The sequence below is a fragment of the Myotis yumanensis genome, unplaced genomic scaffold (genome assembly GCF_028538775.1).
Source record: "Myotis yumanensis isolate MYYU_CA2020_CCGP unplaced genomic scaffold, mMyoYum1.0.hap1 SCAF_12, whole genome shotgun sequence".
Lineage (NCBI taxonomy): Eukaryota > Metazoa > Chordata > Mammalia > Chiroptera > Vespertilionidae > Myotis > Myotis yumanensis.
The window spans coordinates 56961644-56987850 of NW_027223763.1; the positions used below are offsets into that span (position 1 = coordinate 56961644).

Genomic DNA, 26207 nt, shown 5'->3' on the forward strand with positions numbered 1-26207 from the left:
TCACAAATAATTTTTTTTCTTTAAAGTCTTGATCCAGCCTGTTAAATAATCCCAAAAAGTATTTTTTTTTTACCTAGGAAAATATGTCTTTTATAGCTAAGTAAGTTTAAAAAATTACTTTTTTTTTTTTTTAATCAGCAGAGGACAATAAGATGCTAGGCTGTTATCTTCTTAAGCTAATCTCAATTTGTAGCTCTTGCTGTTTTAAAATAAATCACTTTAGATAAAATTATCAGGAGAGATATTTGAAAATTTTCAATGTTAATTCCAAAGTATATCCAACATTTCTTACATGGGGATTTATTTAATTTCAGCAAGTCTAGAACTGTGCTTGGCAACATAGAGTATTTTGCCCTTTAATGTTTAGTTTTAATGAACATTATATGTGCAAACTGGGTTATTTCATTTATGAAACTCAAAGCACCAAATCATAAAACCTCAAATAATTTTAAGAAAAAACTTAATAAAGAAAATTATTTTCAAAAACATAATTCTTTTCAGATGTTGCATGTATCTTTCTATTCTAGGTTACTATTGTGTCATTTTATTACTTAGGTCTAAAGTTTTTCTTAATGAGACAAAACAAAATTTAATATTTTCTTTATTCTCCTTAAAATATCTAGTGCCTTTACTAGAAAAATGTATGAACATTATCTAAACCATAGGGAGCCTGATGTATCAAAAGAGGTAGTCCTTGTTTAAAAGCATTCTAGGTTTTTAAATTTTATTTAAAAGTCAAATATCTTAAAACTCAGTCTGTGTTTCACATTTTGAGGTTTGAAATAAACTTTCATTCTTCAGTTTATGGCCCTGTGAAATTTTAATTTTGTACAAAATTAGTGTCAGTCCAAGTGGTGCTATGTTAATTTTTTTCTACATGTTCCATACCCTAATTTAATTTGTTACTAATACTCAGATCAGAACTTTACAAAGAAAAAATAAGCACCGTCGTTTCTTTCATTAGATTGTCGATCAGTATTTTTAAATGTATGTAATTGTAAAACTAAGCATAAAATATTTTTATTTCCAGATATAGGCTACAATACTGTACCATTACTTAATACAAAATTAAGAAGTACATTTTAAATTTGACTATCATTATTTATGAATTCATTGTAACCCTGAGCACAGTGTGATTTGAGATTTTTCTAGTGGTTGTAAAATAATCCTTTGCTTGGCTGTCTTGATTCAGACACTCATAAGGTTTAATACTTTTCATAATTCACAAATAAAGACTTTCCCCAAACTCTGGATTTGGGTGATTTGGAAAGAGACTGATGCTTTGGGATGCTATTTTTGGGGCAAACCATGAACGCTCTGTGGTTTTGACATTTGTGAATAGCAAGAAGGAAATGTATAGACCCATATGTTAAACTGACTTTTTTCAAGTTCTAATAAAAATAGTTAGGCACGTTACCATATACCTAAACACTTGGGTGAGTTTTGCATTGCCATGCTGTATTATACATTACAGTTTAGTAATAATATATTTTGGTTTAGTATTCCGCACAGAGAAGAGCACATGATTTGGGCCATAATAGTGTTTTACAGATACACACAGACACCCACACATGCCCTCACACATGTAGTTGGTGATATGCTTTGAATACTTTGAGAAGAAAGGCACTATGTTAACTGATGACCTTAATTGTAGTAATAGTACCATTTCAGTGAGCATGTATTATGCACCAGGTATCATGCTTAGCTCTTTAAATACATGATTTCATGTAATTCTCACAGTGAAGCTGTCAAGTGGATGGCATTATCTCCATTTTAGAGTTTAGGGAGCTCTCCTAAAACCAACAGCAAGTAAACAGCAGAGCCTTAACTGATAAAATCTGATACTAAGAAATCTAGACACCTGTGTTAAATGGAAAGCGTGAAATCTTTTAAATCTATAGTGGAGTTTTTCTTACATTGACAAAAATGTTCATTCTGTATCTTTGTATGATGTAGGTCATAGTTTATGCTGTACTGTGGGAAAATTCAAGATAAAAGATTTTGTTTTCATTTGACAGGCTAATATTATAGAACTCTATACCTTTTTACAGCATGTAAATATGTATATTTATGCCAAGTGTGGCTGCATATTCAGGAATTAGCGTTTGTTAAGTTTTGCACTCAGTGCTGGTGGAGTGGAGTATTCAGTGAGTGCACGCGCTTTGGTTATGATGAAGAGGAGGGCATCGCTCTGCAGGTTGTGGTAGTGATGGACCAATTGGCCAACCCGCACAGCCATCATTCAGAGCGGTGGGTGCTGAAGTTTTCCTAGACAGCCCTGTCTGTCTTTTCCAACAGGGCAAGCTTCACTATGGGGATAATTCTGTACACAAGGAGGACCAGTGAGCACGATTGAGAGACGAAGAGGATGAGGGGTTTACCTTTTCATTTTTGGACACAGAAGAACATGTGACTGATGCTCTCCTTCAGGAGAAAATTCAGTTCAAGTGGTCTCTGATCTGCTAGCTTTTAGCCTCAGTTTCCTTCTCTGTAAAAAAAAGTTTTATGCTACCCATTTCTCAGGCGTGTAGTAGGATTGAATGAGGCAGTGCATGTAAACAGAGAGCACAGTGCCTCACAAAGGAAAGCAGGCAAGGCATGGTGCCTGTTCTTGGTGCAGCCGTCCTGGGACCCCTGCAAAGACAAAACAAGCAATAGTCGCTTGTTTCCATTACTCTGAAGGGGCATGTGGTGTGTTTTATTTTGAGAAATCCTTATCTAGGATCTTTCTCTAGATCTTTCCATTTGGTTCTTTTAGTCTCTCTTGTTTCTTCAAAAGCTTGAAATTATTTTGATCAAGATCAGTGTTACTTCCCTACTTACTTTTCCATGTTACTTGATGTTCCATTGAGGCTATAGTGCCACTAAAATGCTTTGCCTAAGCTTCTATGGCAAGTTTAGAACTATTGTATCTGTGCTCTTATCTCCGAGATAACAGCATATCCATCTGCCAGAGTCCTGGGGAAAAGTGTAGTGTGAATGCCGAGGACTTCATAATAGAAATATTTTGCCATACTGTATAAAGATAATAACCTGTTACTCGTTATCTTATACTTTGAATTTTGTGTTTTTTAAAGGACTGTTATCTAATAATTTAATATCGGGCAAATATTAGCAGGCATGCAATAAATGCTTGTGTCTCCATCCTCATTCAATAAGAAGTCAAGAACAATATCAGTAGCTAACATTTGTTGGGTGCTTATTCTGTACCAGTTACTGTGCTAAGCACCTTACATATACTGTCTCATTTAATACCTGCAACAACCTTAGTGACAGGTCCGTTGTAAACACTCAGTATTTATTTGTTAGCTGTCCCCTCCCGTGAAAGCTCCGCAGGCCGGGACATGGTGTGCTCCCTGCCACGTCCTCCGAGCTGGGCGCTGTGCGGGCAGGAGGCCCCAGCAGGTGCAGGGAGGAATACTTGATTTCAGACGCTGGGCAGGTTGGCTCGGGAAGCTGCTTCGCCCGAGTTGAGAGACTTGATACCAGTTCTTACTTCTGGGCCCATTCATTTAAAAAGAAAAAGCTCCCCGAACCATCTCATAAAAGGCGTTAAAGGCTTAGTGCATAATAACTCTACCTCTGGAAATAACACTTTACAAATATGTGTTTATAAACACTTCATTAGAAAGGCTTCATTGTGAAACCACTTATTTATGAAGATTCTAAACAACAGAGTCTTCACCATAATAAATACAGTAATCCCTTAATCACCTCCAACCCACCATGTCATTATACAGTCCTTATTTGGTATGGCTTTTTGTTGTTGTTATGGGTTATACCCATGACTTTAGGGATACCATAGTATTTTACACTTATACTTATTTTCCAGGCATAGAAATTACTTCCAGCTATTTTGTTGTATTTATAAAGTTAAACCATAAAGAGCATCTTGAAGGGAATTTTGTTCTTATTTTTTTATGTGTAGAAGAAAGAAATAATTATCTGTTCCTAAACTGTCGGGGAATAAAAATATCAAGACTCACTCTTGCTAATTTTTTACATGTGTTGTCTGCTACTTAGTGCAGCAGTCTTCTAATTGCTGTACAAGAAATTTCTCCTTTTCTAGCATAGTTAGAAATTACAGAGATGCTGCACTTTCTACTTGAAAGATTGTGTTCTTTAGATATTTTCTCCTTCATGTTATCTCAACAATATAAGTGAATTTCCAGGTACCTGATTATTTTTTAAAACGGGAAAATCAGCCATTTTGAATGGAAATCTTGCTAAATATGTCAAATGCTATTTTTTAAATAAAAAGAATATATACTGAAATTAAAATTTTATTATGCTGGTTCATTATTATAGGTATAAACTGTAATAATATAAGAGTAGTATAAAGTGCTCAGCTGTATAATGGCATTTGCCTTTAAACACTACAACTTCAGCCCTGGCTGGTGGCTCAGTTGTTTGGAGATTGTCCTGTACACCAACGAGTTGGGAGTTCGATTCCCGGTCAGGGCACATACCTAGCTGTTGATTTTGGTTGATGTTTTTCTCTCTCTTTCTCTCTCCCTTTCTCTCTCTAAACATAACCTTGGGTGAGGATTAAGACACACACACCACTACAACTTCATAGAAATGTTGCTAATACTGAAAATTAACTTTTAAAAAATTATAAAAGTTATACATGATCATGACAATAAGAAATTAGACTCTTAAAGTATAGAAGAAAATTTAAGATCATTTAATATTCTGCCATTCAGAGATAGCTGGTGTTAATATTTTGGTATATGCTCTTGTAGTTAGTATAGTTATTTTTTAGTCACAAATGCAAACACGTGTACATATCATTTAAATTAATATGTCTACCTATATTTAAACAATAACTGGGCCACACTGTTTTGTAAACCTTTTTTAAATGTAATAGAATATCATGGGTGTTTTTCTTGTCAGTAAATATAGATTTACCTCATTGTGCTATAAATTCTAAAATGAAAATATCTTTTAAAGTAAAAGTAAAGTGATTAGAATTGGGTTGTATAATCAAACAGGATGTTGAAATGCTACCTTCTTCAAAGGTTGGAAAGTACTTCCCCAGAAAAGAGTGTTTGTTCGGGAAACACAATTAGCTGGAAAAGTCATATAGTATATCTGAGAATAAATTTATTTTGATGGGAAAATGCCATCCGTTGTCTTATAGAGCTGCTTATAGCTGTAGTCTACAATTCCAAATATATAAATTGTACCAATGAGGAATCTAAATGTCCTAAGTTTGAGGCCTACTTTGAGAATGAATATAAGAATTAGTGTGTTGCCCTGTCCGGTGTCTCAGTGGTTAGAGCATGAGCCTGGGAACCGAAGAGTCTTGGGTTCAGTTCCCAGCCCCAGTGGGGCATGTGCACAGGAGGCAACCAATCAATATATCTCTCTCAGATCGATATTTCTCTCCCCCTCCCTCCATTCCACTCTTTTAAAAAAATCAATGGAAAGAATATCCTGGGGTGAGGATTAACAGCAACAAAAAAAGAATTAGTGTGTTATTTGTTTGTTTATTTATTTATTTATTTATTTATTTTTCTGTTGACACTAGGAAGAGAAAACAATGTTTTCTGATGTAATATTGTTAGAAAGACATTTTTATTTGCCAGTTAAAATTTTGGAATTCTTCTCTGAAGATTTCCTAATGCACAAGCATATATTGTTTCTTCAAAATTTCCTGGTAACAGAGTTGTAAGCAAGGTGAAATGAAACGAAATATCGTGTGAATCAAGATGTTAGTGTGTACAGAAGAACTGGTTTTAAGGATGTGTTGCTAATTGGGATAATAATTATTATCCAGTTAAACAGTAGCATTCAAAGATTGGTTATAGTCATGGTGAGTTATGCCTTCTGGTCTTCAATCTGTATCTTCTCCTGATATTTTCTATGAACAGGAAGACTTTTCGGGAGAGCTGGCCTAGCAGGTCAGTCATTCGAGCAGTTTTGGTATCAACACCCTCCTTCCTGCTTTCTTTTCTTCCTCTCCCTATTTGCTTTGCACTTTTTTTTTTTTTTAATTTGGTGGTGGCAATGGTGGTTGGGCGCTGGGGGAAGCCTATTTAAGTATAAGTGTAACCCTATTTGATAACACCTTTTAATGCTTATTATTGAGAGACTGAGGCCTGTGAGCACTTGAACTTTCAAGTGCTGCAACAGAATTGCTATTCATTTCAGCTACTTGGACAAAAAACAGTGTTTGATGGACTGCCTAGGTGAAGACCTGGAAAAGGAAGGGTTATCTACAAATTGAGTGAGTTTATTATGGCTTAGTGATTTGCTGATTGATTTCATTTGCTGTCAGTTAAGGCTCTCTTAATGTCAGTTTTCTTTGCATAATGCCTTGAAATAAAGACTAATGAAGTTCTTCAGATTGATGCCGCTTATATAAACTGACCCTGATTTGCCCTTATTCCACATGACAATTTAAGTGACAGCAGTTAGGGGAAAATACAGCAGATAATATGCAACTTAAGGATTAAGGGAAATGCAGTAAATCTTTCAGTCTAAAACTAGGTGCAAGAGTAATTTCTTGTAATTCTACAGATGCCTTAAATTTTATTAAACAGACCATTATTACTCTCACATGTGTGTATGTACTAGTATATATAACATATAAAATGTGTATATAATATATACATATATGTAAAATTTACATATATATGTGTATGTGCATATATGTATATATATGTATGTGTGTGTGTGTATATATATATATATATATATATATATATATATATATATATAGAGAGAGAGAGAGAGAGAGAGAGAGAGATGGGGTGGGACTGGATTGAAAAAGAGAACTGAAAATGACCCTAAACCTTTTCAAATGATAGTAAATCTTCCTCTCCCCACTCATTTCAACTTGGCATTGTCAGAATCACAGTTTAAAAATATTTTATTTAAGGTTGCATAAGTGCTGCATGTGAAGTAACCAATGAAAGGTAGAGTGAGTAATTTTGAAGCTTTAAATGCTTTTCACTTTCATAGCCTTCTATTAATAGTAGTAGTAGCTTCCCCTTCCCGCCCCCCGCCCCCCCCCCCCTTTTTTTTTCAATGGGCAAAAATATAGTACTTGCCGGTGGTCTTGTTCCAGCATCAAGAAGGGTTCAGCAATCTGGAAAGGGCTGTGCGTAAATTAAATAAGAGTCCAGAGATGAAACATAATTTTGAAAGGCATTATAGGGAGTCAGAGAAGACTTAGCTAAAGGAACGAAGTTCTCCTTGTCTCAGGACACCTTGCTATTTATTAACACAATTTGTCCTAAGGCAAGGTAGAGATACACATCAAAGGGCCGGTTTCGCATACACAGTCCATTGTCAGAATGGAAGAATTTGCCTATGGCTGTTCAGGTGTTTGGCCAGTAGGAGGCAATACATATAGATTAAGATGCCCGTAGCTGCCTGGCAGCAAGCCATCAATGTATGTATCCTTTTCAGGTTTGGAGAAATGCCTTTTAGCCATTCCCAGATGATTCAGCCCTTGCTGACATGCTGGAACTGGCTTCCGGCAAGTACTGACTGGGAAGAGATATAAATTTTGGGAGGAAGACTAACTTAAGAAGTATCTCACTGGACCTGAGATATTCTGAGACATCCAAAGATATTTTAACTTCTTTTCTGAGTGAGGGCTGTTTAATGCACATTGGGCAGGTAGATTTTCTTCAGTGCTGCAGGACAATGCTTTGTTGGGACTCTGTTTTGTAATGCATGTTAATCACAATGATCCTGGCTCGGTATGACTTCCTCAGGCTTCACAGGAGAACCTAGAAAACAGCCCTGAAGTGAAGAAAGCACCTGGGTGGGTCTGTTCATGCGGTTGGGGGTTTAGCAAGTTGACATTGAGGAAGTCTTTTATGAGCTTTTTAAAAGACACCCAAGTTCTATATTTGCAAATAAAACTTAAAAAGTCCTCAGACCTTAGGTATAGGGTTGAATGATTATCTAGTAGAAGGGTTTTGTCATACAATTTAAAATCTAAAAGAAGAAACTCCATGTTCTAAAATTGAGGATGAAATCATGATTAAATTAAAGCATTCAGTTTAACCGTGTGCGTTTATTAAATTATGTCTTAGGACAGAGTAGAAAAATAAGTATTTGGGGGACTTAGTGCAGGGTCTTTCACAAAACTCTCAACAGATAGCAGTTGTGATTATTATTACCGAGATAGAGCGTATGAGTTGAGTAATGCTATGATTCTTTATCAAGTGAAACTATTATTTGAAAGTTCTGGGTGTCTCATGTTATCAACACGTTTTTAATTAATGCAAATTAAGAGGTAAAATTTCTTCTTAGCGTTGAACGATGGGTAGCAACAGAAAAACCTATGTCAGGCTCTTCCTAGTCTCAGTTTACCCCCCTCAGTGCGATTATTTAAGTGTTTTGAGGTAGAATGTATTTGATTGGAGAGATCTGTCCCAAATCCCCAGTGTTACTTAGTTTATGGTAAATGCTCCTGTTCCCCAAATCCAAAAAATCCTGAGTTCCCAGGATTCAATCTGGTTCCCAGGTTCAAATCAGGTTTTGCATCAGCTTCCTAAAACAGATTTCCACACAAATAAGATGTTAGTGCTTCAATGCCAGCCTTTGTTTTTCTTATCGTGAAGCACATTCAGCTTGTGTGACAGTACTTTTTAGTAAAATTAAAATGTAATGTTTAGTATTTCTTACTTTTTTTGTTTTGGATTATGAAGGAATTGTGTAGCAGTTTGTGCCACTTGAAAACTCAAAGAGACGTCAACAATTGTGTTATATGTAAATCAGCTATGACTCTAATAGGCTTTATTTGGCTCAAGTCTAATTAATGCAAACTAAAGGCACAATTTTGTCCCATGTGAGTAGAAATCCCCCGAGACATTGTTTTGGGGCCCCTCCTACTTTGTATCCTGAAAGCAGAATGGATGGGATTCCTTGACACTTAACCTGCTGATCTTTTTTTTTTTACCTGTCCTTCCAATTTGTTCCCATTAGAGAAGGTAATGCAGCCTCCTAAAGGGTCTGGAAAAGCCAGCTTTCCTGGTACCTAGACAGGTGACCTAGGCAAGGAGAACAAGGTCAGTTGGGAGTCCAAGGGCCTGGTAGTTGGCACACCTGATTCCTGGTAATCCATAGGAGCCTTTGAACCACAGTGTCCTTTGCTTAGAAGTTTTCCACATATTCTAGAGGGAAAATAAAAATGTCATTTGAGAGCATTTAAAGACTAAATGTGAACCAGGAAATTGGTTTGAAAAAAATAAAATGACCAGCTCTCTAGATCATCTAGATTTGGATGTGGCTGATACCATTCAGTGACATACTGAGCACCTACCACGTTCAAGGCATTGTGCTACGCCCTGGAATACAAAGGTGACTCAGAAATCTTTGGGAGGGGGTATGAAATTTAAGAGTGATACGACAAGGAAAGCATGGTTGCTGCAGGAGAGGTACAGATACATTTGTTCATGCTGAGACAATCAGGAGAGGCTTCAGAGAGGAGGTGGCGTTTGAGTGGCCTTGAAGGTTATGTAGCTAACACTTCCCTTTCCTCTAAGTGTTATTGTCAGACAATAGAGATGGGAAGTATCTGGACTTGAGTCTCAGCCTCTAGGTAGCTCATTTAATTCAACCCCCGTTTGCAAATGTGGGGATTCCTCATCTGCAAACGGGGGTTGAACTAAATGATTGGTAGGAACTTTTCAGTTCCCAAAGCCCTGTGATATTGTGAGTTAACTGTGGTCTCTGGGATTTCATGGAAATCTTATTTGTTCCTTCATAATGTGCAAAAAGTAAATTCATTGATTTAGTTGAATATCACAGAGCATTTTAGAACTAATTTGTTCTTAAAACACTATAGTAGCAATATTTTTCAGAGATGTAGTTTAACATACTTAGTGAATTTTGTTATACAGTAAAGATTATAAGGATTATTGAAGTAGGTAACCCTAACTGAGACATATGGATTCCCAAACCCATCTGATACATCAGTATCAGAATGGAATCATGGTAATAAAAATTAGCTTTTAATAAATGCATGGCTTATTTTCTCTCTTTATGGATTAGCTTTTCTTTAGTTACTAGAGCCCTGATGCACGAAATTTGTGCAAGAGTAGGCCTTCCTTCCCCTGGCTGCCGGCACCAGCTTCCCTCTGGCACCCAGGACCCGGGCTGGCTTCCCTCTGGCCCTGGCTTTGTCCGGAAGGACGTCTGGTCTAATTAGCATATTACCCTTTTATTATTATAGATAAGAGCAGTAATCATCATCAATCTAGAAGCTGCATTTAGCCTCAGGATTGGCCTGGATTCAATTCCGATTGGAAATAACATATTAGAAAAAGAATTGGTCTTGTTTTTGGCACATTTAAGTTGTATATGCCATGGTTGAGTGGAGGCCAGAAAAAGTTTAGAGTCTAAACATGATATAAAGAAAACACCTTTTAAAAATATCTGCTACGAAAGTATTCTGCAACACTGCCGAGTACGGTTTCCCACGAGGCTCCTTCTCATACCTGGAAAGCTACTACGTTTACTTCCTGTGAAGTGGTGCCAGTAAAATGTGTGAGTGATGGGATAAGTCAAGTCCAGGGCCATTTCAAATGGCAAAAAGGCAAAATTGAACTTTGATTCTTTTTTTCTTACATAAAATAACATCAACAAAAACATACCTGAACTATGTACAACATCACATCTATATTGTCTTCAGTTGTGCTTGACCAAGGAGGTTGTGCATTTGCAACTAAATTTTTTTCTTTTAATAACCTAACGGTTTACTATCCTTAACATTGTCACTATCAGCACTAAAAAGCATTTCAGTATCTGTGTGCACATTGCATTAAATATCAAGTTACACATCTTAAAATAGATTTTTTTTGCTAGAGAGGAAAGGATAGGGAAAGAGAGCTAGAAACATTAATGATGAGAGAGACTCATTGATGGCTGCCTCCTTCATGTCCCACAATGGGTCTTGAGCCCACAACCCCAGGCGTGTATTCTGATGGGGAATCAAACTGTGACCTCTTGGTTCATGGGTCAGTGCTCAACCACTGAGCCACAACAGCCTGGCTAGTTACATATATTTAAACCATGCCCTTTACTAAGCAAATAGGAGTGCACATTCTTCAGTGGACAGTAGTGGGCCAGGCCAGTCTCTAAGGAAAACAGCAACTCTAGTACTACACACAACCTCCCAGGACAACTGGGGTAGAAAAATCGGCTGTTCAGGAATGGGAAAACATCTTATATGGGGGGATGGGTGGGGCCTGGTTCACCAAAATTCTAGTTTTTACATAAAGGAAAGGTCATTTTTCTGCCAGAAAATTTTCCAGATATATGAAAATAAAAGACTCCCCCAATCTTAGTAGGTAAAGTGGAAATGAAATATAACTTCTTGGGATCTCATTCCTTCTATACATATATACAGTATACATGGATTTCATTCAGAGTGTATGTGTCAGATGAACTAACCCTGTGTGGTAGGATTTGGAATATCGCTGTCTTGGTATTTTGCTTCTAATGTCTTTCACTGATGATATCAGATCCTAAGTCAGGCTGTTGAGAGATGCATAAAACATTGTCATTTCACAGTATAAGTTAATTAAATACACTAGAAGTATTTTCCAAGTTTTCTCTTTTTTCAAAATCTATTGCATGGATGATATAGATTTGCTATAATTTGTAAGCTTAATTTTTTCTCATTTAAATAACCTCACGGCCTTTCAAGGTACATTTTTCTAGAATCAAAAGACATTTTGGCATAAATATAGAATATGTAACATATTTGGATAGAATAGAGATTTATTAATTTGTTACAAATATTTATTGAACCCATTCTACAGAATGAATAAAACCCCTAAGAAAAAAAATCATCTGCAGTTCTTTTACTGGAAGTAAATATTTATTTATATTACATAAGTGAGAATTGGTAGTTCAGAGTCAATGTGTAATAATTGAGTTTGAAATCTTTGAAAATCCTGGTTTCACGGCAAAATTACCTTTTTCAGTTAATAGAGAGCATGGATTAAAATGGACACATATGAATGTTGTGATAGACTACCTGTGCAATTTTATGAAACTTGGAAAGTCTAGATTAATTCTGCTGACCCCACTGAGAAATTTTGTATGACACAGCCCACAGCAAACAAACAAAATAAACTTGCAACACATAGAATGAGATTGAGCTTTGGAACTGGGCAGACATGGATGTGAATCCCAGTTCATTCTTTATATGCTAGGTGATCTTGGCCAAGGTACTTAGTGGTATCCGTGGGCCTCAGTTTCTGATTCTGTAGAGATAATATGAGTCTTACAGTGTTATTGCTAGAATTAGAAGAATATGCAAAGCTCATAATGTGGTGTCTGGCACATAGTAACTATTGTTAGAACTGGGGTCTAGGCAAGCCTCAGAGCATGGGAACGATAGAGGAAGTGAGAATACCTTTGGGCAAAGGTGATCAAGCCTAGGTCTTGGTGACTCCCATACTTCACAACTCATTCAGTGATTCCTGGTGGTAGAGTGTGGGCTTCACCTCCCTCCTTGGCACACTTCAGGCAGATGTGAGATGGACTTGGAGTGGAATGTTGAGCTGAGTGCATGTGCCCCTCAGGTTGCATTGACTCCTTTGAGGCTCCAGGCTGTACTATGGCTCCAGAATACCTGGTGTTGCTGTGACAGTCAGTGAGTAAATATAGACTGGTGTTTGTATTGGAAGTACTTTCCCCTGTCAGCTGTCTATATTACAAATATTTCCCCTCTCTGTAGCTCGTCTTTTAATCTTCGTAACAGGATCTTTTATAGAGTAAAAGTTTTAAATTTTGATACTCACTTTATTGATTTTTTTTCTTTTATGGATTATGCCTTTCTATCATGTCTTACAACTCTTCATCAAGCCCTAGATGCCAAAGATTTTCTCCACATTGTCTTCTAAAACTTTTCTGGTTTTATGTTTTACATTTAAATCTGTGATCATTTTTGTGAATTATTTTTTGTTAAGGCATGTGGTTTAGGTTGTGGTAATCAGAATTCTACAATGGCTCACAAGACCCTTCCCCCGGTGTACTGTGCTCTTGAGGGTGGGCAAGACCAGTAAATATGAGATTATCCTGGATGGGCCAGACCTAATCTGATGAGCCTTCTAAAAGAGGGTGAAGTGTTGGAGAGATGCTCTCCTACAGGCCTGTAAAAAAGCAAATGGCCGTGTTGAGAAGGGAGGGGTCCACTTGGCAAGGACCTGAGGTGGTCTTTAGGAGGTGAGAGTGACCCTCTCTGACAGTCAGCAAGAAAATGGAGACCTTCGTTCTAAAACCTTAAGGAACTAAATTCTACCAACAACTTGGAAGAGAACCCTGAGTCTCAGATGAGCTCCTAGCTCCAGCTGCCACCTTGATTCCTGCCAGGAGAGACCCTGAGCAGAGGACCCAGCTAACCCATGCGAGACCCGTGGAAACTACAAAATTTGTGTTGTTTTAAACATTCCATTTTTGGTGATCTGTTATGCAGCAGTACAGATTTTGGCTTCCTAGAGTGGGGTGATGCTCCTGTGCTTATGTAGATGAGGTTTCTGATGATTGGGGCTTACACCTGCATGTGAGGTGAAGAGGTGGAACACACACACACTACCAGGCAGGTGGCCGGTGGATTGCCTTCTGGATGTAGAGGCTCCTGAGGCCCTGCCCTGCTCTTCTGATTCTAGGTTCTTACTCACTGTTTTGGTCTCTGGGGACAAACCCAGCTGTGGCCTCCTCCCTCGGCACCAGGAGGGGAAGAGCTGACTAGCTCAGCTGGCGTCCTCCTCTAGTTGGTCACCGAGCCATGCAGAGGAGAGCTCTCCAAAGCTGTTAATAGCTTACTCTTACTTTTGAGCCAGTAACCCCAATGTATGTATATTTATTCCTTTAAACGTATATACATGTGTGATTGTTAAGCTCTATAATATAGAACATAGAAAAAATGAAATTTTAAAAGATTTTGGAGAAAAAGATTAGAAAGTTTAATATAAAAACTGTGGAGACAGTAATACGATGGGTGATTGCCAGGGGTTGGGGGGAGAGAGGGATGAGTAGGTGGAGCACAGAGGATTTTTAAGGTGGTGAAACTATTTTGTATGATACTTCAGTGGTGGATACATGTCATTATATATTTGTCAAAACCCATAGAATGTACAACACAAAGTGTCAACCCTAATATAATCTGTGAGTTTTGGGTGACGTGTCAGTACAGGCTCATCAGTTGTAACAGATGCACTACTCTGGTGCAGATGTTGACAGTGGAGGAAGCTCTGGGTGTGTAGGGGCAAGGGGTACCAACTGCTCCATTTTTCTGTGAACCTAGATTTGCTCTGAAAAATAAAGACTATCAAAAGAACTGAATCTATACTAATAAAAGGGTAATATGCTAATTAGACTGGACATCTTCCGCACGTCCTTCTGGACAAAGCCACGGTGGCGGGGACCGAGGCAGAGGTGGTTAGGGGCAACCAGGCCGGCAGGCGAGGGCAGTTAGGGGTGACCAGGCAGGCAGGCAGAGTAGTTGGGGTGATCAGGCAGGCAGATAGGTGAGCAGTTAGGAGGCAGCAGATCTGGATTTCGAGAGGGATGTCTGATGGCTGTTGGACATCCCCTGAGGAGTCCTGGAATGGAGAAGGTGCAGGCCAGGCTGAAGGACCCCCTCCCCCAGCTCCTGTGCATGAATTTCTAGTATAATATAAAATCTATATATGAAATTTATCTCCTCCGTTCCCTCTCCCCCCCATTTTAACTCACTCTGGAGACTAAGTATTTCCTGTGGGTATGCAAGACAGCAACTGCTCCATTTTTTAATAAAGTAAGAAATAAAATTTTTGTCCTGTGGTATGGGTTGGCACTGGTGTCTTCACTTGGTCCATTTTTTAGACATTCATGTTTCTTCAGGTATGTTAAGGGAAAGGTGGAAGGATTTCACCACGCAGAGGGGTCGAGGGAGGCATCTTTACTTTCTGTGTATTTCAATCTGAACTGTTATGTATCCCGTGTGGTTAAAAGAATTGATGGATTAAATTCAAACATAGTGTAATCTTTACAGTACTGTAATTTACAATGACATAAGAAGTGGTTTTTAAAATCTACTATATAAGGTTTGCTGTTTTTCTTGTGGAAAGTGCTACAAAGTACTCTTGAACTTGAGTGTCAGTTATGGGATTATCTTTATCAAAAAGAGAAAGGCTCCAAATCCGTTGACCTTTTCTTTGATGGCAAGTGGCTACCAAAAGCATCCTATCCAGAAAATATTTAAAAAGCTCTCCCCAAGTAAAACACACTCTGCCACATCAAGGTAAAGTGACATTTGCAGAAAAAACCTCACTCCTTTGAAGGAGTTTTATGGAGAAAGCATTATGAAAATAGTTGTTTGGAAATAGTTCTAGAACTATAAACTTTTTTCTAAAATTGATCTAAATCCATAAAAATTTATGTGTATTTCAAAGCAAATTTCGTAACCTAATAGGGTGTTTGAATTTTTGTTAAAAATATAAAATATATATAGTATAAAATATATTTGTTAAAATATAAGAAAACAGGGCATATATCAGTTTAAAGATAAATTGATAGATTCAGGGAAGTTGGATATTTTCTAGCCAAAATTTCAATTAAAATTTCTGTATAATTGATAGGATTAAACCATGGTTGTCATCTAATCTAATAAAAGAGAAACATGCAAATTGACCGCACCTCTGCTATGCCCCAAGCCACGCCCATCAGCCAATCAGAGTGACTATATGCAAATTAACCCAACCAAGCTGGCGGCGGGCAGCCACAGAGCTGGAGCAAGCAGGAGGCTTGGTTGCCCTGGTGATGGAGGAAGCCAAGCTTCTCGCCTGCCCTGGCCGGCTGTGGCCTCCGCTCAAGGCAACAAAGTTTCAATTTTAGAAGATAAATAAATCCCAGATACCTGCTTCCAGCCAGCCTCAACTGGGAGCTTGGGTGGCTGGGGGCCGTGGCCAGCCTGTAAACAGCCATCAGCCTCTCACCCAGGATGGCCACACCCTCATGGGGTGAGGGTACCTGCTGGGGGCCTTAGCCAGCCTGCAAACAGCCATCAGCCCCTCAACCAGAATGGCCAGGCATCCCAGTGGGGACCCCCACCCTGAAGGAGCTGTGGCCAGCCTGAAAATAGCCCTCAGCCCCTCACCCAGGCTGGCCAAGCATCCCAGTGGGGACCCCCATCCTGAAGGGACTGTGGCCAGCCTGCAAACAGCCATCAGCCCCTCACCCAGGGTGGCAAGGCACCCCAGTGGGGACCCTCACCCTGAAGGGGGTGTGACCAGCCTGAAAACAGCCATCAGCCCCTCACTCAGTTTGGCCAGGCACCCCAGTGGGGACCCCCACCCTGAAGCGGGTGTGGCCAGTCTGAAAGTGGCCCTCAGCCCCTCACCCAGGCTGGCCAGGCACCCCAGCGGGACCCCCATCCAGATCCGGGACACCCTTCAGGGAAAACCAGCCGGCCCCCACCCATGCATCAAGCCTCTATCCTATATAATAAAAGGGTAATATGCAAATTGACCCTAATAGCAGAACGACGGGAATGACTGGTCACTATGACACACACTGATCACCAGGGGACAGACGCTCAATGCAGGAGCTGCCCCCTGGTGATCAGTGCGCTCCCACAGGGGGAACTCTGCTCAGCCATAAGCCAGGCTGACAGCTGCCAGTACAGCGGTAGTAGTGGGAGCCTCTCCCGCCTCCTCAGCAGCGCCTTGGATGTCCGACTGCAGCTTAGGCCTCCTCCCCGCTGGCAAGTGGATATCCCCCGAGGGCTGCTGGGCTGCCAGAGGTATGTCTGACTGCCAGCTTAGGCCCAATCCCCTGGGGGAGTGGGCCTAGGCCAGCAGGTGGTCATCCCCTGAGGGGTCCCAGACTGCAAGAGGGCACAGTCCGGGCTGAGGGACCTCCTTCCCCCCCTCCTGAGTGCACAAATCTTTGTGCACCGGGCCTCTAGTAATTTAATAAACACCACCAGTGATACACTTCTGCCATTTGCATCTTACATTCAACCATGTGTTGTGTGAGTGGTGAGGGTGGGGATTCAGAATTAAATAGACAAATTGCTACATCACAAATACAGAACATGAATAATCCAATGAAATTTATTATTCATTTATTTTTGGGTTAATCCTCACATGAGGATATTTTTCCATTGATTAAGGTAGAGTGGAAGAGGGAGGGAAAGACAGAAACATAATGTAAGAGAAACACATCGATTGGTTGCCTTCTGCACGTGCCCTGATCAGAGCACTGGCCAGGGAGGAGCCTGCAACCGAGGTACATGCCCTTGACTGGAATCAGACCCAGGACCCCCTGGTCCGCAGGCTGACACTCTATCTACTGAGCCAAACTGGCTAGGGCCAATTAAATTAATTAGATTTCATTTTTAGAGGGCTTTCTCATATTAGGGTTAAGAGAATGGCTTTGCATTAGATTTTTAATGATCTGAGCCTTACAATAGTTTTGGAAACAGGCAAAAAAATGACTCTTCTTCCCATTTCTTGGGGGAAGGAGATGGAAGCTCAGAGAGATGGCATGTCATTGCCCAACAACATAAAGCTTAGTAAGTGGCAGAGTGAGGATAAAAAAAGAAGTAGGACTGGTGATTCCTGGTCCATTATCTCAGTGGAGAAGATGAATGAATTTGTTAGAGAGGAGAGAGACTTAGCATAGGAAGGAATAGATATGATTTTACAGTTTCTGATTTTATATACTACTTAAACCTAGGAAAATATTTTGTGTTAGTATTAATTATAAGCTTACCTCAAAATTACTCAAAAGAAGGCAAGCTAGGACATGTGACATGCTTCCAAACAGGTCATACCATGCTTAGTTAGTGTTGGGTGATGGAATCCACTTTTTTCCTATAAGGTATTTTATTTTTAAAAATTATTATTTTTTAAAATATATTTTTATTGATTTCAGAGAAGAAGGCAGAGGATGAGAGAGATAGAAACATCAATGATGAGAGAAAATCATTGGTCGGCTGCCTCCTGGAGGCCTCCTATTGGGGATCAAGCCTACAACCCAGGCATGTGCCCTTGACAGGACTCACCCGGGACCCTTACAGTCCATGGTCCGATGCTCTATCCACTGAGCCAAACCAGTTAGAGCCCTATAAGGTCTTTTATACCAGCCTATGGCTTCAACCTGTGGTTTTTTTTAAAATCTCATTTATTCATTTATTTATTCATTCAAACAAGTGCTAACTGTGGGCTGCTATCATCTCTGAAGATACAGAGATGATAAGGCACAATATCTGTTTTCAGGAGCTTCTTCAACTAGTAAAGATAGACGTAACCAAATGCATTTCTGCTAAAAATGCATGCAATAATAGAAGCAAGCATCAGGGATTCACAGGGAACCCGTGTAGAAGATAATACTGCCTTTGGGCTCAAAAGCGGCTTCTTGAAGAGGTGGTGTCTGAGCATGATTTTTGAGGGATAATAAGAATATTTTTTGGCAAAAAGGTTTGACATTTTTTGCTCTTACCTACAAATACTAACCTACTTCTATTTCTTAGACATTGTGTGTGTGTGTGGGTACTTACCTTTGTTACCAAATTATTACTTCATATGAATTGCTCAAATACCAAGTTTCTCAAAGCTTACACAATTTAGACTCTTTAGATTAAATATAATTTGGAAATTCTTGGACTGTTTACCATTGTACTAAGTTGTGACTGTGGCTGGAACATTTTTTTTCTTGTAAATAATGACATATTTGAATATTTCAGAAATGTTTGATTTTACTTTGCTATGTTTGAAATATTTTGAAAGACTTTTTAAAAAAGTGTATTAGTATTCTTGGACTCAAAATTCACTTCAGGTTGCTTTAGAAGAAAAAGTCTATAAAATATGATTAATCTGTAATACGGAGGTCCAACAATTCCCCAAATATTATACTATTTAGATGAGAGAAAAAGTTACCAGCACTTGCATGTGTTTCTTACTTTATTATATATAGTATAATGCAAGGGTACTTCTCTATTATATGAATGAATGTAATTATGCTTTTTTTAAACAATATAGGAATGACATTTACTCTTAAAAATCACAGGATCATCTTAGTTCCTTTTGTTTAAAAACACTTGTTTGTAAGGTAGATTGAAATTTTTTTTATTAATTTAGCTCACTTTGGAATATTTTGCTTACATATCCATCTGTTGTGTGCCTTAAGATTGAAATGTGGGTCAAATTACAACTTGAATTTAGTTTTACAAAGAAAATAAGTGTGCCATCTTTAAGAACTGCATTCTAGGAGAATCGAAGATGGCGGCATAGGTAAAACACCAGAGACTGCCGCCGTGGACAACCACTTCAAAAATACAACTAAAAGTCGGAGCGGACATCAACCAGAACCACGGGAAGGCTGGCTGAGGAGAGTCTCTTCAACTAGAAGCAAGAACAACAGCATTCCGACGCTCAGCGGAGGCGCAGTGTGGAAAATTTAAAGCTGATTTCCACCGCCAGTCGGCCTGATGGTCAAATCCCTCTAGTGTTAACTACAACAATTAAGGCTTCGCTAGAACAAGACTGCGCACAGAGACCACAAGGGGGTGCACCAAGAAAGCATAAAAGATGCGGAGACAAAAAAACATGACAGAAATGGAGGATATGGAGCTAAGAATCGCAATTTTGAGGGCTTGCCATAAATTTGTGCAGAGCCTCACGAAAACTAATGAGACCCTCGATGCTACGATAAAGAAATTAGAAAGTAAGCATACACGGACTGAAATAAAGAATATTATACCCAATAGCAGACCAGAGGAGTGCAAGAATCAAACCAAAGATTCGACAAAAAACACCCAATTGGAAAAGCATAATGAAAAAAGAATCCAAAAGTGTGAAGACAGCGTAAGGAGCCTCTGGGACAGCTTTAAGCGGACTAATATCAGAGTCATTGGAGTCCCAGAAGATGAGAGACAGCAAGATATTGAAAACCTATTTCAAGAAATAATGGCAGAAAACTTCCCCCACCTAGTGAAAGAAATGGACTTACAGGTCCAAGAAGCGAAGAGAACCCCAAACAAAAGGAATCCAAAGAGGACCACACCAAGACACATCATCATTAAAATGCCAAGAGCAAAAGACAAAGAGAAAATCTTAAAAGCAGCAAGAGAAAGAGGCTCAATTACCTACAAGGGAATACCCATACGACTGTCAGCTGATTTCTCAACAGAAACTTTGCAGGCCAGAAGGGAATGGCAAGAAATATTCAAAGTGCTGAATACCAAGAACCTACAACCAAGATTACTTTATCCAGCAAAGCTATCATTCAGAATTGAAGGTCAGATAAAGAGCTTCACAGATAAGGAAAAACTAAAGGAGTTCATCACCGCCAAACCAGTATTATATGAAATGCTGAAAGGTATCCTTTAAGGAGAGGAAGAAGAAAAAGGTAAAGATACAAATTATGAACAACAAATATGCATCTATCAACAAATGAATCTAAGAATCAAGTGAATAAATAACCTGATGTACAGAATGAACTGGTGACTATAATGAATCAGGGACATAGAAAGGGAATGGACTGACTATTCTTGGGGGGGAAAGGGGAATGGGAGATTCGGGAAGAGACTGGACAAAAATCATGCACCTATGGATGAACTCAGTGGGTGGGGAGTGAGGGTGGAGGGTGGGGTGGGAGCTGGAAGGAGGGGAGTTATGGGGGGAAAAAAGAGGAACAAATGTAATAATCTGAACAATAAAGATTAAAAAAAAAAAAAAGAAAAAAAAAAAAAGAACTGCATTCTAAATTTTAAGCACAATAGATCAAAGTACATCTTATTTAAATAAATAGTCTGGAAAAGAAGTCTCAATTATTTTCCCCCCAAACTGTCTTAAAATAGTCACTGTTCTCAATATAAAATGTGAGGTGTAGCTTTATTGTTTTAAAGAAAGATGAAAAGTAGTTTGTTTAACAATTTTAATGATTTTGCTTTCAAGTTATGGAAATTTTTCTTTGGGGACAGCTCTGTTTGACTTGTATGTGACATTATTTTTATTTCTTTAGGCTATGATTAAAAGCTTCATGGATGTCTACCAGCTTGCAAGCACCAGAATTGCAACCTTAGAGAAGGAAATGACATCTCATCGAAGTCACATTGCAACCTTGAAATCAGAACTTCACACAGCTTGTTTACGTGAAAATGAAAGTTTACAATCAGTAAGTCCTATAAAATTGTCTTCTTCTTTTTTCCCCTATAATTTCTTTATTGATTAAGTTATTACATATGTGTCCTTATCCCCACTTGTCTTCTTCTTTGGATCTTGGGTCACATCTGCATTCGTGTATTCATTGCTCTTAAGATAACTTGCCAATACATAGTATTTAGGGTAAATGATCAATCAAGCACTATAAAATTATTAGTGTGTAGAAAATTATGAAGGAAGAAAAGCAATTTATTTTCCATTGTATCATGTATAAAGATGTACATATTATTATCAATGCTAAAGCACTACATCAAGATTCCTTTGTGTTTGGCAGTGCAGCTGACAGTTGGATTTGGCAGTGTGCATAGTGAAAGCTTACAACTGTCTGAAGATTCAGTGTGTCCCATTAAGACAGAATATTATTAATTATGCGTATAACCAAAATGGTAATTAGAACATGTGATTATTCTCTGTAGAAAACGAGACATCCATAATACATGCCTAGCTAAAATTCATGTTGTGATTCATCTATAAGATTAAAATTCAGTTCCAGCAGTCATTTTATGTTTTAAAATTTTAGCCCATGATGAAATCTGGGCTCATTTAAAACTAAACAAAATTTCCTACATTTGAAATATGTGTTTGGAGAATATAAAAAATTGAATGCTTGTGAAATAAGGGAATGAAATAAACATTTAAACTTTTTTCTCAAAAGGCAGATATGTCAACAGTGATAGAGTGTACCCAATGATTGGAATGTCTTTTTCTCCTTTTTGGTTTGATTAGAATAAATCAGGGTAACTTGTAAGTAAAAACAGTGTCAATCTGCCATTCAGCTGTTGACCCATTTCATTTCAACAGAAAAAGAGTTTAGCATTAAAGCAAATGGATGCACAGCTAGGTTTTGGTTCTTCAGCTCCTTGAGGGTCTTAGCTCAAATGTCAGCATCCCAATAAAGCCTTAAAGATCATGGGTATTTATAACGGCAACCACCAGTCTTCCCTCCCCTCATACTCTATCTCACTCTTGCCCTAGCTCACCTATCTACCTTCCATCTTCCTTGATTTATATTTTTCACTATAGCACTTATCATCAGTTGACATGTAGTATATTTTATTTATTTGCTTTATTACCTATTTGCTCCCTACCCTCAGTACAATATAAGTTCCATAAAGATAAGCAATTTTGGGTGTTTTCCTCACTGCTGTGAAGTCACTCTAGTGCCAAGAACAGTTTGGCCCACAGTAGGTGATCAACAAATATTTATTGGCTGAAAAATACTGGTAATGTAGCCACTAAATAAACAAACCTGCTATTTGGGACCTGAGATATGAGTTTAATTGGGTTCAGTTTTTAAAGTGACTTTCTTGATGAAACAGTAGTAATTTTAACATCCATCAAGAGAAATTAAAATGAAGAGGAAACTTAAACATTTTTTAAAATAAATATTTGGAATTTATTCTAACCTTTCTCTGAAACATACATTTTTTTTCCTGCTAACTCTCTGACCTCCTTGGTTAATATCATATTATACTGTTGGGGTTAAAGCCTTTTCAGGGTCCGTGATGTTTGTGCTAATATCTGAAGACTGGAGAGGAGTGATCTGGGGGTGGAAGAGAGTAGTGTTCCAGACCAGGAGGAAGGGAGTGGGAGCGTCTACAAGTACTCTGTGATGGGAAGAAGAAACTGAGAAAGACTAGTGTGGCTGGAATAAAGAGAACAAAGGCAAGAGTGTCTGCGATAAGGAGGGGCTAGAGAAGGGAAAGGTCAGACTTTGTTGTCTTTGTTTTAAGAGCAAAGGAAAAGTCATTGTAAAACTTTAAAGAAGGAGTGATGTGCTCAGATTTGCTTTTTAAAAAAGATCACTTTGGCCCTGGTATGAAGAAACAATTGGATGGGAAGAACATGAGCAGGGGTGTGTCAGACAATTTTAGGATTTTTGCTTTTGGAAATAGATCAATGATCTTATTTACTAAGAGAAAAGCAATGCAACAGGAGGGAATATTGTTGGTTTAAGTATGTTGATTTTGAGGAACTTTTGAGACATCAAACGGGATGTCAAGAAGGCTGCTTGTTGTGGAATTCAAGCAAGATGCCACATGGATATATAAATTTTAAGTCATTGTCATATGGATGGGACTTGCAGCTGTTAGCAAGAATGAGACGATATAGAGACAGTTTATGAAGTAAGAAGAGAAAAGGGCCCCAGAATGTAACTTGAAAACTCCAGCATATAGTGCTTGAGTAGAAGAGGATGAAGCTGCAAAGGAGGCTATAAAGAGGTAAGAAGACTATACAGTGGGATACTATGCAGCTGTAAAAAAGAAAGAACTCTTACAATTTGCAACAGCATGGATGGACCTAGAGAGCATTATGCTAACTAAGCGAAATAAGCCAGTCAGAGAAAGATAAGTATCATATTATCTCATACATATGTGGAATATAATGAACAACATAAACCAATGAACAAAAATAGACCCAGAAACATGGAAACATCAAACAGACTGTCAAACCTCAGAGGGAAGGCAGGGGAGGGCGGGGATGGGGGAAGAGATCAACCGGTGAACTTATATGCGTATATGCATAACCCATAGACACAGACAATAGGGTGGTGAAGGCCTGGGGAGTGGAGGAAGGTGGGAGGGGTCAATGGGGGAAAGAGGGGACATATGTAATACTCTCAACAATAAAGATTTTTTTAAAAGCAATTCCTCACCCCACTGATGTTATATTTCAAATCTGTAATATCAGAAATCCAGTAAATGCCTTAAACAGTTGAGTTAAATATTACAGTGGACTTTTTAATATGCTGCACTGATGTAGCAAGAGTATTAAATGTATTCAACCATGAACGATTCTTTGATTATCATACACCTCAACTGCTCTGTTATGTATTGACCACAAGAAGAATAAAAATAACTTAAAATGGAAAAAAAAGAGCTAAGAAGAAACTCCAGAATGTATGTACGATGCCATGAGATTGGAGTATTTTAAGAGGAGTGATGTGTCAATTGTCTAATACACTGTTGAAGATCAAATGAAATGAGGATTGAAAATGGCCTTTCAGTTTAATATATGGAGACCTTTGGTAATCTTAGCAAAGACTCTTTCAATAAGAGGTGGATAAATAAGTGGAAGTTAACCAAAAAACCCACTGAATTTAACCAAGTATCTCAAGGATTTAGCTGTTAAGTGTGAGATGTAGGAATGGTGTGTTCAGAGGATTCAGGGAACTCAGTTTAAAGATGGGAGTGACTTCGCATATTTCAATATCTTAAATTTAGATCTCCAGAAATATGGTTTTGGCCCTGATCACTGTACTGTCCATTTTAATAATTATCCATTTTCAGTTATTATCTTTTCACATTCCAGCTTTCTTTTGACTAGTGTTTGTATAATATATATTTTTCCATTCTTTTCTTTAATTTATGTTTTATATTTACAGTGGGTCTTTTTTTTTTTTTAAGAGAGGCAGGGAGGAGGGAGAGAGAGAGAGAAACATCAATTGGTTGCCTCCCTCACATACTTTGGCCAGGATTGAGCCTGCAACCAAAGTACGTGCGTGCCTTTAACCATGAATCTGACCCATGACCCTTTGGTTTGAGGGCCAATGCTCCAACCACTGAGCAATCCAGGTAGAGCTTACAGTGGATCTCTTATAGAAAGGTACAGTTTGGCTTTGTTTTATTGTTCTATTTGACATCATAGGATTTTAATTGGGTTGGTAGGCCATTTACATTAATATAATTATTGGCATTTTTGTTTTTTTGTCTACATTTTATTTGTTCTGTGGGTTTGAAGGTGATAAGACAATCTCTGCCCTTGTGGATTCATCTTCTAGTAAGGGAAGCAATCATATAAGCAGTCATAAAAATAGGCTTGTATAAAGTCTTCGGGAACATAGATGAGGGAGCAGTTCGTTCTGCATAGCATTGTCAGAAGAAAGTACTGAGAGTATGAAATGTTTGTGGGAGTTTTTGAGAAATGTATAACAACTTGACATTTTGTTTAGGGGGAAGAACAATCAAATCTTGTTTTATTTTGTTTTGAGGAACAAACCTTATGAATAGTGCATATGTTTACTTAATTAAATTATATAATGAGTTTTCTATATAGTAGAAAAATGTGTTGTTACTTTAGTTCCATTCTCCCTCTCAGTTAAAGACATCTGACTCACCGAAACAGCCTGTACCACTGGAGTCCAAGACTGCTTACCTTCATATGTTCCCAATCTGTTGTACCATCCAGTCCTGCTTTTTACTCTATAACCTGATTCGATTCTACCTCTGACCATTTTGCTTTTGGTGTTCTTGTTCGGCCTCTCTAGTACTGTTATTTTGGCCATTCTCAAAATTCCTTTACTGGGCTTCCGATGAACTAGCTTCATCCAGTACCCACCCCCACCTCTCATTGCCTTCTGCTCTCAACAAGACTTGAGAGTCAGGCAGGTCTGGGTGTGCTTTCTGGCACAGTTATTGATCATCCATACAACACTCTAAGCATCAGTGTCTGTATTGGTAACATATGGTTGAAGTTGCCTACACTGCGAGATTGTTAGGAGGCCTAAACAAAGACATCGTCTGTAATAATATTAGGAGCTCAATAAATAACAGCTCTCTTCTCTACACACAAAAAATTCTGATAGTTACATATATTTACTACAGCTGAGCTATAGGAAGACATATATGTAACTATGAGGTAATCTTTTTATGAGTAGGCAAAAGAGCTAAAACAACACTTAAATCAGTGCTTTTAGCACATATTAAATACCCCATTAATGTTAGTTGTTGTTATCACTTATTTAATGAACTGAGAACAGTCAGTATATGCTCATTAGTATCTTTTTCAGCCATTTCACTGGATAAAAATAAAAAATAAATATTCAGTAGTAATAAAAAACTTAATATATTGTGATGTTGCAGTGATAGAGATTGATCATATTGTAGACATGAACCGTCACCTATAAAGACTGTATCCCTTTTCAGGTGACATTTTCACTTTTTTTGTTCAGCAACATGTAATAATAATGCTGGAGTTCATCTAAGAATTCCTGTCAGTTGTATACTTGCCAGTACTTTAACA

General features: G+C 38.3%; 1 protein-coding gene across 1 annotated transcript in view; it reads left to right on the forward strand.

The window, feature by feature from the left end:
• Positions 1-26207, forward strand: part of CCDC171 (coiled-coil domain containing 171) — a 255270-nt gene that overhangs the window by 186597 nt on the left and 42466 nt on the right. Inside the window, exon 25 of the mRNA XM_070430172.1 lies at positions 20986-21138. Within this exon, the coding sequence (XP_070286273.1) occupies positions 20986-21138 (153 nt within the window). The remainder of the gene's footprint in view (positions 1-20985; positions 21139-26207) is intronic.